At 40.6% G+C, this 16475-nt stretch overlaps 1 protein-coding gene across 7 annotated transcripts in view; it reads left to right on the plus strand.

The window, feature by feature from the left end:
* LOC106586143 (glutaminase kidney isoform, mitochondrial-like) overlaps window positions 1-16475 on the plus strand; it is a 61679-nt gene that overhangs the window by 42404 nt on the left and 2800 nt on the right. For 4 of the 7 annotated variants that reach the window (XM_014173040.2, XM_014173041.2, XM_014173042.2 and 1 more), the window contains exons 10-17: window positions 762-828; window positions 2220-2270; window positions 2903-3079; window positions 3976-4107; window positions 6737-6829; window positions 15601-15662; window positions 15878-15954; window positions 16167-16230. In XM_014173040.2, the coding sequence (XP_014028515.1) occupies window positions 762-828; window positions 2220-2270; window positions 2903-3079; window positions 3976-4107; window positions 6737-6829; window positions 15601-15662; window positions 15878-15954; window positions 16167-16230 (723 nt within the window). Of the gene's footprint in view, window positions 1-761; window positions 829-2219; window positions 2271-2902; window positions 3080-3975; window positions 4108-6736; window positions 6830-7494; window positions 11580-15600; window positions 15663-15877; window positions 15955-16166; window positions 16231-16475 lie in introns of those variants that run through there. The other 3 variants (XM_014173045.2, XM_014173046.2, XM_014173044.2) reach the window with 2 other exon arrangements.

Raw genomic sequence — 16475 nt, forward strand, 5'->3', positions numbered from 1 at the left:
TCCCCAGATCTGTGCCTCGACACAATCCTGTCTCAGAGCTCTACGGACAATTCCTTCGACCTTATGGCTTGGTTTTTGCTCTGACGTGCACTGTCAACTGTGGTACCTTATATAGACGGGTGTGTGTGCCTTTCCAAAATCATGGTCAATTAATTGAGTTTACCACAGGTGGACTCCTATAAAGTTGTAGAAACATTTCAAGGATGATCAATGGAAACAGGATGCAGCTGAACAAAATTGAGTCTCATAGCAAAGGGTCTGAATACTTATGTAAATAAGGTATTTCTGTTTTTAATTTTTAATACATTTGTTTAAAAAAAATTAACCTGTTTTCATTATGTCATTATGGGGTTTTGTGTGTAGATTGATGGGTAAAAACATTTATTTAATCCACTTTAGAATAAGGCTGTAAGGTTACAAAATGTGGAAAAAGTCAAGGGGTCTGAATACTTTCCGAATGCACTGTATACAGTGCACTGTGTGGGCCCTGGTCAAAAGTAATGCAGTAAATAGGTAATAGGACACCATTTCAGATGCAGCCCCTTTGTGTGGCCTCCTTCTCCTTTCCATGATTCATCATTGTTTAGACTGCAAGCATGCAGTCTAAAGTCTGGATGTTTACAGAAGTTAATCACAGTAGGCTCATGATCTCATTTGGAAGAGGGCTTTTAATTTTGACGCAATGAAGGAATGTGGTGGAAGAAAACACACCAATTCACATGGGTGTAGACTTAACTCTTGATGTGTTCTTTGTTACCCAGGTTCCAGTCGGAGCGTGAGTCAGGAGACAGGAATTTCGCTATCGGTTACTACCTGAAAGAAAAGAAGGTCAGAACCGTGATGCTATCTCTCCCTCTCATCTTTCCACTTCCTCTTATCCTCCCTGTTCTCTTACTTGGCACTGTTTGCTGTTCGCATTGTACAACTCGCTAAGTCGGAGAGCTGCCTTTACGTTTAAATTTGAGTCATTTAGCAGACACTCTTATCCAGAGCGACTTACAGTTAGTGCATTCATCTTAAGATACTGTAGCCAGGGGGAAAGCCACATATCTCAATCAGAAAGCCACATATCTCAATCATAGAAAGTACATTTAAAAAAATTAATTAGCTAGCAGCAAAGTCAGTGCTAGTAGGTGGAAATTATTTACAGTTGAAGTCGGAAGTTTACATAAACTTAGGCTGGAGTCATTAAAACTCGTTTTTCAACCACTCCACAAATGTCTTGTTAACAAACTATAGTTTTGGCAAGTCGGTTAGGACATCTACTGTGTGCATTACACAAGTAGTTTTTCCAACAATTGTTTACAGACAGATTATTTCACTTATAATTCACTGTATCACAATTCCAGTGGGTCAGAAGTTTACATTCACTAAGTTGACTGTGCCTTTAAACAGCTTGGAAAATTCCATAAAATTATGTCATGGCTTTAGAAGCTTCTGATAGGCTAATTGACATGATTTGAGTCAATTGGAGGTGTACCTGTGGATGTATTTGAAGGCCTTCAGCTTCAGTGCCTCTTTGCTTGACATCATGGCAAAATGGCTTAAGGACAACAAAGTCAAGGAATTGGGAGTGGCCATCACTTCAATCCTATAGAAAATTTGTGGGCAGAACTGAAAAGGCGTGTGCGAGCAAGGAGGCCTACAAACCTGACTCAGTTACACCAGCTCTGTCAGGAGGAATGGGCCAAAATTCACCCAACTTATTGTGGGAAGCTTGTGGAAGGCTACCTGAAACGTTTGACCCAAGTTAAACAATTTATAGGCAATGCTACCAAATACTAATTGAGTGTATGTAAACTTCTGACCCACTGGGAATGTGGTGAAATAAATAAAAGCTAAAATAAATCACTCTCTACTATTATTCTGACATTTCACATTCTTAAAATAAAGTGGCGATCCTTCTGACCTAAGACAGGGAATTTTTACTAGGATTAAATGACAGGAATTGTGAAAAGCTGAGTTTTAAATGTATTTGGCTAAGGTGTATGTACATTTCTGACTTCAACTGTATTTATTTTGATTTAGGAGCTACTCTATCTTTCCTTAATAAGGAGTAACTGAACTTAAGCCATCTCGCTCTCTATCTCTGTCCAATGTATAATCTAAGATTGCTGAAATACAGAACAGCACGTCAGTCATGTCAAAATATATTGCATGGATGTAATCTGTCTGTTCATTCCTCATTTTCTATTCCCCCCCTCTCTCTCTCTCTGCAGTGTTTTCCTGAGGGGACAGACATGACGTCCATTCTGGATTTCTACTTCCAGGTACATACAGACAGACAGCCCACAACAACTACACACTGCCAGTGGAGGGAGAAATGGGGAGGACAGGCTTATTGCAATGGCTGGATTGTGAATCCTCCCCCTCTCTCTTTTTGGGTCTGGTGACTGACTTTGTTCATGTGCTTCTCTGGCTGAGAAGGGAAATGTGTGTATGCGCACGCATGTGTGTAATGGGATAGCTGTGTTGACGTCACATCCCTTTAGGTGTTGACAGCCTTCTTCTCTGGTGTCGCGTTGGCAGCCCACTGACCTATAGGCTCCGGTCATGCTGGTCCTTTGGTAATGTTTGCCTTGGCCCACTGAGAACTCGCATAACCTGGAGCCTTTCCTAAAACCATAGAAGGACAAGAGAGAGGAGTAGTTGTACTGGGTACATTATACTCCATGTAAATGCATATACTTTGATTATAGTATATTGTTTTAATTTTCTATGCATACACTCTATTTTGATTATACTGTAGTATGTTTTCATCCAGATTGGGGGCAATATTGTGACAGGAGAAGAATTGAGTACGCAATGCCCTAGACTCACAGTTCTATATTAATATATTTCTATCACTATAACTGTTTGGCTTGATCTTACATTTGTGTTGTAACTGTCTGTGTCCCTCCAGCTATGCTCCATCGAGGTGACCTGCGAGAGCGCCAGTGTCATGGCGGCCACCCTGGCCAACGGCGGCTTCTGTCCAATCACGGGTGAGCGCGTGCTGAGCCCGGAGGCAGTGCGTGACACGCTGAGCCTCATGCACTCCTGCGGCATGTACGACTTCTCTGGCCAGTTCGCCTTCCACGTGAGTATACTGTCCCTCACCGCCATAGCTCATATAGCACCACAACACTGCTGTATATAAATGTTCCACAGTCTCCCGTTCTTTATCTGCTCTGACAAAAAAAATTGCTTTCACCTGGCCTGTTTTTTTTTCTTCAGAAAAGTGCAGATGAAAGAGGAGACAAGAAAAGGAAGCCATTTTACACTATTGAGATGCACCTTGAGTGTCAGTCCACAACATTGACTTTTGTGGTCCAGTTAAAGCACAGCTTATTCTGCCTAATACTGCCACTCTCTGACAAAATCTGCCTTTTCCTCCTGCCCAATATGACCCTTTTAGTCCCATCCAGCCTGTCTCTGCCCCACAATGTCCCCAATTGCCCTCCACTGGGCTCCAGTCCCTGTCCTTGCCAGAACAAACCAGGTCAATGGTCTACCTATAGCCCCCATGGAGGATTATCCAATCAGATGTTGCGCGATTATCCAATCAAGTATTCCCACGCATAATAGGGAGACACGTGATCATATACAAATGTAAACATGGTTTGAAATGGTTATGTATTAGTCAAATTTTATATCTGTTTGGGCTTCTTGCGGTCAATTTGCAGTCTACAAATTATTCCCCAGACCATCCTCTCAAGAAAAGAATTGGCCCAGCGGCTGAATCTAGTTGATCCCTGCTGTGCTTTCCTTCATTGCTTTCACTCTGTGTGTCTGTCTGTCACTTACTCTTAGTGTGTATAATGCCCTGGGCCTGTATTCACCTTGAGTCTGAGTATGATTGTTAATATTGGATCACTTTTGTCTTAGATCATAATGAATAAGAGGAGCTTATCCTAGATAATGCACTTCTTACATTTTGGGCCCTGATGTCCACAGAGTTGTGGGTAACCTCTCCCTGCATCTTTGTGTCTCTAGGTGGGCTTGCCAGCCAAGTCGGGCGTGGCAGGGGGCATCCTTCTGGTGGTGCCCAACGTCATGGGCATCATGTGCTGGTCTCCCCCACTGGACAAGCTGGGCAACAGTGTCAGAGGCATTCAGTTCTGCACGGTACGGGGACACACTGACAAACACACATTGACACCTCCGCATAGACATACTCAGCCCCCCCCACACACACACACACACATTACTACTACCACCCTCACACATGATCATATTTCTACATCTTATTATATATCGCCCTTTCTTATCTCCCGCTCCCTGAGCCGCCACTGCATATTAATTCTTCTACCATCAGAAATGAGCTAGCCTAGCCAACTAGTCCTCCTGGAGCATCTGACAAGGCCTCACAGAAACACCTTATTTAGTGCATTTCCGGGCCCAAGTAGCTTCGTCATCTCTCTCCTCTCCCCCCTAGTCATTTATCCCTTCCCCGCCAGGCATTATTAATTCATAAGTCACTGTCTGACTCCTCTATTTTGCTGCGTCACGGGGGAAGTGAATGCATACAGTTTGATTCGGAACCTAAGCTATTCTTCATGCTACAATTCAAACTTTATTGTTCCTGCAAAGAAACTCATTGTGCAGACGAGTACATAGACACAGACGCATAAAACAATTTCCCAAGTTGGGATCAATAAAGTAATACTCTACTCTCTACTGTCTACTCTACTCAAACAAGTATAAAAAAAATTGGATGGATGCTAGTTTCTGTTTGCGCCAACTAAGCTGGTTATGGCATTTCACACAATGGTATGCAGTATGACTTGTGTTGCATAACAAGATTTATGAATGGTACATACTGTATGAAGATGTATGTTTACTTGTGATATCCCATAGTGAACTAGTAGGTGCTTTCTCATTGAGGCCCAGTCATTGGCGGTGAGGTTACATACAGATACAGCTCTGAGCCGAAGAGAGAGGCCCCACGCTAGTCTGCTCCTTAATAACAAAGTGATGATTGATTAGATCGCATGGCTGGAAAACAATGCAGGGATCACTGTCAACATGTAGTTCAAGAACGCAATGTTCTTTAACACTAGAACTGCCATAGGCCAACGGCCACTGATGTTTTGATTTTATTTATTTTTTAAAGAAAAGAAACCTCCTGCTCCTTCCCTGATTTATTTTTTATTTGTTTCAAAATGTTTGTTTTGTATTGCTCATTTGTCCGATAATTTATTTATTTTTTTGTAATTTATTATTATTTTTTTTATTTTTATTAATCACAAACAGAAAATGATTTAGAGCCTTTACTCAGCCACGTGCTAATGAGTCTCTCTCTCCTCACTGAATGGACAAATGGATGAATGGGCGATTAATTGTGCACTTTACTTCCCAATTGAATTCAAAATTAGGCCTAGCTGAACGACAAGGAGGGAGAAGAGGTTGATTTTAATTTGGAACAACAATAGTGTAATGATGAGTTTTATGCTTATTTATCAGCCTTGGCGCTCATGTTTATACCAGATAATTTGAATGCGCGCCTTGCGGGTTGATATCATTCTCTTTCATGTTTTACTTTGTAAAAAGAAGCTGTTACTGTTTTATTTACTATTACTCTATTGCTAATCCAATTTATTGTAAGGGAAATGAAAACATGCTGTTGCAGTAGGCCTTTAGAATAATGCAAAACATATCCTTGACTCTATCCAAGTTGATGAGCGCGGGGAAGCAAACGATGCCAGTCAGCCTGCACAGCCGGCTCATCAACTATACCGAAACTAATTTCATACGTAATAAGAGTTAGCCTAAAGATAAGATTAAATTGACAATAGTCTGAGTGACAATATTATCAGTTGTAAAATTGTACATGAAGAGATGGACATAGCTTAGAAATGACAGATGCAGGGAAAGGACCATCACCTTATCAAATCATCCTTCAGAGTCACATGCAGGTAAAACATTTTGATTTCTATATAGTTTCAGAAAGGCATATTCTGCCGTTTATGACAATTACCGTTGTCAAATAAATAAATATTTCCAAATATCACTTTTTACAAGAATGTCTGGGTTGTCCATACTTTCAGCATATGGCCACTTGTGAGGCAGCATTGCTCTGGCTACTAAGCAAAGACTAGTAACATAATACATTAAAATATGCTATTGTTTTTTTTTTTTATATACATTTTCTTATTATCACAATGTTTCTTTAAACCTGCAAAAACGAAATTATAATGATTCCGTTATGATGGATTTAACTCTTGAATTAGTGGTTTTTCGTTTTTATTTATAGACTAGAGTAACATAAGCTCATACAATTATTATTTGAAGTAATAGTTTTTTAGTATTCTAATATTACGTAAGACCTTCATAAACACAACCAAATTATTATTCTTCCGATAGCATATATGAAATGTGTTTATTAGACTGTTAGAATGCTGATGCGTCATTGGCTGGAAGGAGGGTCCATCAAGGCCAGGTGTTCTCTAGCTGGTACTAATTCTGGTGTTAACTCTACCTACTCATGTGACCTGGCATTGCCACTAGACAAATGGTTAGCGTCACCGCCTTCAGCACATGACATGTACGGACATGTCCGCATGAGGATCGAATCCCGGGCCCCACCGCTATTCTGATACACTCGAGTTTAGATTTTTAGTCCGAGCTCTCTCTTTCTGTTTCTTTCACCCTCTGTCTCACTCGCTCTCTCTGTCTGTCACTCTGTCTGTCTTTTTCTCTCTGTGTCTCCCTCCCTCCCTCTGAACATGACCCTCTCTCATTCTATGCGTTTCAGGACCTGGTGTCTCTCTTTAACTTCCACAACTACGACAACCTGAGGCACTTTGCCAAGAAGCACGATCCTCGCAGGGAGGGAGGCGACCAGAGGGTGAGTACACATAGAAACAACCATCCCCTCCACACACAGACGCACCCCTCTTCCATTGTTACCACACCTTCCCAGAATGACAGAATGTGCCTGATTTTAATGGTGCTAAATTGGCTGTAGCCAAATACCTTAAGGGCCGCTAATGAGAGTTCCTAAAGAAAATTTGTTGCCCTAGTTATTTAGATAGCTACAGTACACTCTAATTTATTGACATTTGGATTATGTTTGTGGATGTTTGATAATTTTAGATATTTTTTGGGGAATTCACTTGTTTATCTGGTTTGCCCTTTTGGAGGGGATTGTCATTTTAATTTTGTTTAATCTCAAGGTCAGTAAGCTTTGGCATGCTTGGTTAACAAATATTAATGAAAGGTTAGGATTCATTTTGAATTATCCTTTCCTTTTGGTCTAATAGTGTTTTAATCAGTATGTTGAGAGGCAAGTGGCATCTCTGTCAGAGCAAACCAGACATAGACACACGCCAAGCAGTCATAGACACAATAAAGAAAGGCCGACACATTCTCCATTACATAGTTACAGAACTTAACACATTACCAACCACGCATAGATAGTCACACACACACACACACATCCCTAGAGCTGCCGCACTCGTGGCATGTGCAGGCAGACCCGACTAATCTGTTATCCCATGTTGCTTGAAACAGCAGTTTACCTTCGGACCAATGGATTACGAGAGCCTTCAGCAAGAGCTAGCTCTCAAAGACTCTCTGTGGAAAAAGGTGGTGCCCACTGATTGCCACGAGGACAGCTCCACCACTGTAGTCTATAGGATGGAGAGTGTCGGGGAGCGCAACTAGGACCCCCCCTCACCTCCCTACCTCCCACCTTCTCCTGTCCCCTTTCTACACCCATATATGACTTCATATATTTATATAAATTATCAAGAGGATTATTTATTTCTATAATTTTTTTTTATTTTTTTTTAACATAATGTAATGTCACATTATGTACTGGTGATGAATGATAATTGATCCTACCTGGGTTACTGTAATTTTTTTATTTTTTATTTGTGTGTCCGTGGCTGCAATCCAAACATTTAACAGACACGCCCATGACGTCTGACAAGTATACACTTGCAGGGCGAGGGAGGAAGGCATGATTTTTAAATGGACCGCCCTTGCCCGGAAATTCGTTCACTCGTTCATCCCGCAACGATTGGGTTTTCATTCACCCACATCAGCTTGTGGGTGCTTTATATGCGCGACAGCCAATTATGAGTGCATGTCTACTTATATTAACTACATAATTATTAAAATATGCCTACTGTATCATAGCTAACAAATGAATTAGCTAAATAACGTTAGCATGTCTAGCTGGATCTTCTGAAGAAGGAAAATATTTTATTTCTACAATTTCCAAAAGATAACCAAACAAAAACATCATTACTTTTACGAGACATGTTTGTGTAGCACAATTTGTAACTTCTTTACATTCGTTTTTACTTACACTTGTATGTTGACTCCATATTGACGTTGAGGTTTTAAGTTTTGGCGGACTTTTCTTAGCGGATGTACAATCATCGCGAATTGAATTATGGGGTGTCTCAGACCCTGACGCGAACATAATTGTACACTCGCAAACTCTATTAAAAACGAGGGCTGAGGGGCTTACGTTGCAAACTTCCTTTGCTTGGCTAATCATTTGGACCGATGACAAATATGGCTGTGGGGATTCCCCCTAGGGAATAAGGCGAGGGTAAGTGGACGAGGGTGTGTCTTTTATGAGTTTGAAATGCATCCCTTGTGTTCTTGGTGTCCCTGCAGAGCTGAGGGAAGCCCTTCCGGCTGCCTGTCTAGAATGTCAGACTTTAGGGGCCTGAAGGGATTGCCTGGCTCAGATTGAGGCTTTGCATGTAGACTTGATTCATCATTTCATGTGTGCTTCAATATCTACTGACAGGTTTGAAGTCCTGTATCTGTCAAACATGCCAGTGTGGGTATTAGGCCCATTGTAATGTTTTTGTTTTGTAGGTTTTCTCAAGCCAAAAGCCAAGGGAAGATGTGGAGTGTTGTGCTTTGACACATAGAAATATAATGTCATTATATTTGTATGCGTTGACAGGCTCTTAAGGTTACTACAAGCGTAACTCGGTTGATCTATGTGTGTGGGTGGAGTAGAGGACACCTTTTGGCAACAGGATATCCTTTCCGGTCCCTCCCTTTATTTTTTATTTTTTTATTTTGGTCTTTTCATTTTTTGGAAAACAAGGAACAGTAGCCTTCCCTTGCTTATAGGAGCTAGCTGGCTTTAACCTGGCTAAAACATAGCAAGCTAGCTAGTCTTTTTAGCTTCCCACATCTCCATGTGAAATAATCAGATTTATCATTTAGAAATATGCCCTGGCAAATATTCTTCTACTTGCTGGTGTAACCTAAAACATTATCCCCGTTTGATATAGTGCTTGTGTATTCATTCCCATATCAGTTAAAAATAGAAAAGCATGTTTTGGTCATGGAGTAAAAAAGCACATGGCTAGCAAGTTGGCTACAGCAGGTTCTACCATTTCACAGTAGCCTGTAATCACTAGTTATTATTTCTAAACAAATACCGTTTTGGGTGGATTCTTTTTTTGGTTTACTTTTTGAACAGTTGCTGAGCTTATATTTGGTTATCAATGCAAAATAGTCTACTTTGATGAATCGCATATATATATATATATATCAGATCAAGGAATCAAGCAATAATACTGCCCCCACGGCTGCAGAAGTAATGATACTGCATGTCTCAATTTTCAGGTAGTAAAACAGTACACCGAACGCCAGACCTTTTTACAAGGAGCCGCCCCTTTTGTGATGAAAACGACATTGCGACACTTCGATATTCGCGTCTGCATAGAGCTTGTAGTATGCTTTTAGAAGAGCAAACTGAGCCTATAACGATAAGGCACTTATCAGGCATGACACGGACACAATATCAGTCGGACCATTCTAACTCGCATACCAGTGCTTTACCTTTCACATACCAGCAACGCATCTCACATGAGCCGATTTCTCAACTGCTGTTGAGTGGACCAAAGCTTTTCATCAAGGACGTGAAAGGTGATTCATTCCACCCCCTTTTGTGTGTGTGGGCGCCTTTTTGTATTTGAGGTGTGTGTGTGTGTACCGTGTTGATCTAAGCTGTGACGCATGCTGAGGGGACATTGACCCTGGCCCAGACAGACATGACACCGCACAAGCCTTTAGTTTTCATGACATAGCCTAGTAGAATCCTGCTGGATCTATTCCATAGGCAGTTGCAGTATGTATATGTCGGATGGCATATCATGGTTATATAGGTCATACGTATATGTACGAATATGTATTGTACAAGTCAGTATACCGTTGAGAGAAAGTGGGATCACACATTGTTACCAATTATATTTAATCCGTATTATTACTGTGAATGACGCTTAGCTACCCTTAAAGAGGAAGGGGAAACCAGTCCTCTTATCTATACTGTAGCTTAAGAATGCATCATGTTTATTTCCATATGCACTGTACAGTATCTACAGTTTTTTCCCAAAGACTGTATTTGCCTGACGTGCGTGTGTTTTGGGGGGATTGTTATCTTGCAGTAAGCTTGATGAAACTCAACAGCAGCGCAGAACGGCAAGGGAATCAACTTATTTCACAAACGTTGGCCACATTTGCACATGTACGTCAGTCAAGGCCTTGGGTGTCCTGCTGCTGGGGCTGCTGTTTTTCTTTCAATGTTTTTATCCAATCATGCTTGAAACGGAACTGTTGAATTGGTATACACTGTAGTAGCTCTATGTTACCCATGACTTCGTCATGAATGTGCTCTTCTCGTGGGTCCATGTAAGTCTATGGGTCCCATACCGGCCAAGGTTGAGGTCAATTTGAATTGAAGTCAATTCAGGAAGTGATTTAAATGTGAAATTCGTAAATGGAAAGAATTTGAAAGATACATGGCTTCCCTTTCAGTTTGTTGACAAATTATTGAACATAGATGCCCTGTTTTTCAATTATTGAATTGGAATTTATTAATTGAATTGGAATTCCTGAATTGACTGACTTGACCCCACCCTATCCCATATACTTTTAGTTTGTTTTTAGCTTTTTTTAGTATCAGACTTTTACTTAAAATATATTTTTGTTGTTTTGTCATGTCTATATGCTTCGACTTCATTTAAAATTGTGATTTGGAACTAGGACTACTATTTCACTAAGGATGTTTTTTTTTAAGTGTAGGCCTTTGAGATGTCAGTCAGTGTGTGGTGCAAAGCATTCACAAGCCTCTGTCACTGTGGAGTGAAGCTAGCTGTAGCTAGCCTAGCAGCTAATGTTAACTTGCTTGCTAATGCTAATTTACCAAATAATAAGTTATGTTAAATCAATCCTATTTATTTGTACTGAAAATGTATATTTTTGTTTTCTGCTACTTGTGTTTTCTGAAACACATTTGAGTGGGTTTTCTAATGTCTTGCCCATGTTGACATAATATGGAGAATGCAGGGGCTGAAAGCTTGCAAGACTTAGGAGTTAGGTTGTCGTTAGAGGCTACAGGAGGAAGTTATGTGGCTTACTGAACCTTTCTACTCTACTGCAAAATGTGACTAATAACCCCAATCAAATTTTACACAAGGGTTTTTTTGAATGCCGTACCAGTATTTTCATTACAATTTATGATTTCACAGCAACATGTTTGTTTCCCACAATGTCATTATTTTACTGTTTCTTTCAAATGGCATATTTTTGTATGATTTAATAAATGTGTTTGAATCCCCCCCTTGATATTTTAAAGTTCATTTTAGTCCTCCTTGCATGTTTATTTTCTGTTTCATTCCATATCTGTGCCTTGGGGAAAACAGCTATAGCCCTCCAAGTCTTATACACTAAACACACCAGCAGCCTACACTGATAACTTATTGAGAATGTGTATCAGTGCATTTAATGTGAACTTCTCGTGAGCTCCTCAGATCTTAACCGGATCTACCTGGAATTTTGATTTATTACTCTAACTCAAACTGGTTTTGGTGTCTTGGGCATAAAAGGGTGTTGCTTTCTCCTCATAGTAAAGACACTGACTCTTGGTTTGGATGAGAACACTAGGTATTTGTCATGTAGAACCTTGTAGTTCTACAAGAGGCCAGTATTGCAAATACAAGCAAAGAGCTTCAGTAGTTGTAATGCTAGAAGTGTGTTGCAATGACAGGTGAAGTACTTGTTGAAACCATGTTGCCTTGCTGCCCCATGTTATAAACCAATAAAGTACTATAACCAACAAATACCTGTTTGTCAAATTACCACAATTGAAACTAAGTGGTTTAGCCCTGTTGTTTTATTAGTTAACAGATTTTGTGATAGCACTTTGTTATATTGTTTCCACTGGTATTCGCTTACTAGGAAATTGTGGTATCAATGGGTAGTTTTTGATACTTACTTTCAACACAATTGGTAATTTTGTATCTGGTATGTACTAAACGGTGCCTAGAGGTTTTAATGAATCTTAAACAATCTGTAACAATCAGTAATTTAATGTTAACTAGTTGGTTATTCTTATGTAATTACCATTTTACCATATAATTCCCAAGTAAATACTGTACCTGATCATGTCTGTGTGATAAATACTTTGAAAGTGCAGTTTCTGTGGCTAGCTTTGACTCTTCTGGTCACAGTTCAACCTGAGCAGGTAAAAGAAAGGTGAGGGGGGTGGGTGATTTGGGGAGGGGTCTTGTGTGGTATGCAGTGCAGTGCATCCTTTCAGAGTTGATGGAACCAATCAGAAGAGACCCCAGAATGCATTGTGCTTGATCTGTGTGAGCTTGGTCTGTATGCTCGCGCTCCGGTCATTGTTCTGAACCAGTTTTTACTTGGTGAGTTAAGTCAAGTGTGCTCTCTTTGCTGGCAACTGTGTTCCTTGCTGTACTATGTCTGTCTGTATAGTATGGTTAGTGATTTGTATTTCTGTTGTAGCCATTCTTTTTCAGTCTGTCAAGGAACATCCATCACACATATAACAAACGTGACTGAAAAGTCACTGTTTTCGGCTTCAGGGTGATAAGGGGGGTAATAACTATCAAAGTAGTTAAGTTATTTAGTAATCAAAATTGGCCTCTTTTGAGCCAGTTCTGTTTTAATAGGTTGAATTGTATACACTTTTGTATACAGTCTAGACATTTTTTATGGGAATGTGCTGGACTACCCTTGACATGCTGTGCTCGCTTGTTGTGTGTTGCAGTGTGTTCTAACCTACAGTGACCTGTGTCTGTGTAGGGCTGGGCTGATATAGGCCAGATTGGATTCAAGCACACATTATAATACCTGTGTGGGGGAGATGTAGTCACTGCCATAGAATTATACGATTTACTTATATTTCTATGGCAGTGGCAATTTTGGTCAAATGCCAATGGTGTTACATTTCCCCCATTGGCACAATTTTCAGACTGGGCGTGTCTAAGTGGCATGTCCGTGTCTAGCCTCTTAATAGTCAAAAGAATCTCGGTCCAAACCGCCTTCCTGGCCCCATATGAACAGCGTGGTTCAGAGATTCTCTGCCACACATTGGGTGTGTACTTTTGTGTTTATATCAAAACTAGCCTACATAGCCCATGTTTGTTGATGACTGTGGGTTGGAAAAGGATGCTATCTTTTTGTGGTAAATAATGCAAGTGACTTCAATGGCTAATTTCTTTGAACGGGGAGGGGAGGGGGGGGGATATTTAGATTCACAGGAATACATCACATAAGATGAAGAAGCAATACTTCAAGCCGCAGCTCCATACTTACTTGTCAGACAGAACTGATACTGTATACTGGTTGTTGGGGTGGGATTGGTGTGGGGGGTCCGTGGGTGGCTTTTAACCATTGTATTAGTTTCCTCATGTCTTACTCAATAGTAAGAAGAAGTTGAGTCCAAATTGGATGTTAGTTACTATATTTATTGAATATTATATGAATCCTATAAATCTGAAAGGGCCAAATTGGTTGCAATCAATTAGCTTAATTTCTCAGATCAAATTCCATTTTAAGAAAATAATGTTGCAGAAATGCACATTTTATCTGCTTCTAACTACAAAAAAAATACGATTTCAGAACATTCTGAGATGATGGGTGTCAGGGCTTGCTGAAATGATATGGAACGACTCTGCTTTGCGCTCTGCTGTCTAAGTAGTTATTTTCTGCTACCGAGTTGTGACACTGGTCTGCTAAATGCCTTTGCTCTACTCTATTCTACATGGTTCAGTTCTGCCAGCTATGCTACTTACAGCTATGCTGAGTTTTGCCCTGCTTTATTCTGTTCTGATTGGTGTTTTACTGTGATGTGGAGCTCCGATATGTTCTGTTTTGGGCAGTTGTCTCTGAATTCTGCAGCATCATCAAAATGATTCTGAGATGTTACAGAAATACTGTACAACTGTTCCTCCCCAAGCAAAAAAAACAACATCTAAATTGGTAATAACTCCATATTGTCATTAACTGATTAATGCATTAATTGATTGGTTTACTGGTTTGTTGTGAATGTGAATCAAGGGTTTTATGCTTTTGATACCCCAGCACTGTTGACTGTTTTATTTTTTTACTTTTTTTATTCACTCTTTTAATTCACTCCAGCACAGTTGAGTATCTAAAGCATCGAACTCCGATCCAAACAGTAGTTCACATGATTAGACTTTGACGCTTTGAAGCTCTACCCACAATACCACCGCCACCCAAATGGGAAAAACATGAGACCATTTACTGAAGGCAATGTCACTATGCCTTCAGGAATGTTTCAGCACCCTCTAGTGGTTGATGATTAGATTAGAGAAAGCTACCACAGACCCATAGCCTGCAATGCAGCAGATAAGCCACACATAGTCTGCTAAAGCTTCAAGTTAGTAAATGGACCACAAGAGAATACGCTCAAATTGTATTCTATTTCTATGCTAGTGCCATAGTGTTACTCCCAATATGTGAATCTCTACCTTTTTTATTTCTCCAATCAACTCTTTAGAAAACACTGCCATAATCCAACCATAGTATCTGGTCTGTAGTCAATACTGGTAGCTCCTCAAACATGACTCAAGGCTCCTTAAGAAGTATCTTATTGACTGGGTGGCAGAATAGAGAACCTTGGCTAATAAATCTGTCAATATCCCCTGTAGCCTACAGCTTGAGCCAGGACTCACGGTTTGCCTGGGGCTAGAGAACTCACTCTTAACTCCTAAATCACTCCTAATACACTCACTACTCACAAACATACCTATTGGTCTTACTAACTGCTCACAGTGGTCTCACTGCACACAAATAGCTAGTAGAATTTTAAAAATACATATATATTTTGGGACAATATTAAATATTGACAGCTTTATTAGCGAAGGTTCTCTATTCTGCCACCCAGTTAATAAGATGATTCTTAAGGAGCCTTGAGTCATGTTTTGACAACACCAAAGTTAACAGGTCATATATGATCGTGTTCAATGTCTCAAGGCTTATGATATAGGATGTAGCCTATTTTCACGCTGCCATTTCTCAAAAGAATGAATAGATGCTATTCAGTCAGTCACAATGAGAGATGCTTAGACATAAGGGGGTAAAAAGGCCTCCTGGCAAGTCTTACATTGCATTACATTCTACATAATTAATAATACTGCCATTGCCATGGGGTTTTTGTAAGGAGTTGATTGGGATCCAGAAGTCCTGATTGATGTTTGGCAGATTCCGCTTCTCTTTTAGCTGGTTAAGGACTGTGGTAGGGCACATATCCCCCACCCCATGCGTGTGTGTTTGCCTGTTTCCACAAACTGCTTTCCTCCTTCTCTCCAGGTCAAGTCTGTCATCAATCTCCTGTTTGCCGCCTACACCGGAGACGTCTCAGCACTAAGGAGGTACAGTACGCAGCTCTCTTACACACAGATGACACACACACTGACACACACGTTCATGTTCAAAATCATGTTAAATTCATAATACTTGAGTAATTATACCTTTGTTCGTAATGATCCGTCTTCTTTTGTATCTCTGAATAACTTCTGTCTTCTTTCTCTGCCCGTTATCTTCCATCTCTGTGACACTGCTGACCTTTCTGTCGGTGTGTCTGCAGGTTTGCCCTCTCCTCCATGGACATGGAGCAGAGGGACTATGACTCCAGGACAGCTCTACATGTTGCAGCAGCAGAAGGTGCGTCTCACAGCCTCCCTTTCCTGTCACACACGGGGACAAATTGTGTATGTCAGGGTCCTCTGGGAGGGATTGGCAGACTCAGCCCCCTCTGTTTCGTAGGGGTTAATTTGCTGTCCCTTGGCAGCTGCATTGCGAAGTGTGTGACGTCTTTGCTGCAGTGTGTGTGTTTTTTGTTTCTTACGTAACTCCGCCATCTGCTCTACTTTCAGGACATGCAGAGGTGGTGCGCTTCCTCTTAGAGGCGTGCAAGGTGAACCCTGTTCCCAGGGATAGGTAAGCCAACAAACTTGTCTGTCTGCCTTGTTTTTTTAGGTGTTTCTTTTTGTGTGGGTAGACAAGTATATGATACCGTCTCTCGAGTGATAGTAAGCGTCTACAATACAAGTGTACTCCCACTCCAAAATAACACTTTTGTTTGTACCCTGTCATTTTCACAACAACTAGTGTTAGCTCCCAGAACTATGCCTTTGTAGGCCAGTCTAACCCCAGTCAGTCACGCTCGTTATCTTTCCCTATAG

This window comes from Salmo salar, chromosome ssa25 (assembly GCF_905237065.1).
Source record: "Salmo salar chromosome ssa25, Ssal_v3.1, whole genome shotgun sequence".
NCBI lineage: Eukaryota > Metazoa > Chordata > Actinopteri > Salmoniformes > Salmonidae > Salmo > Salmo salar.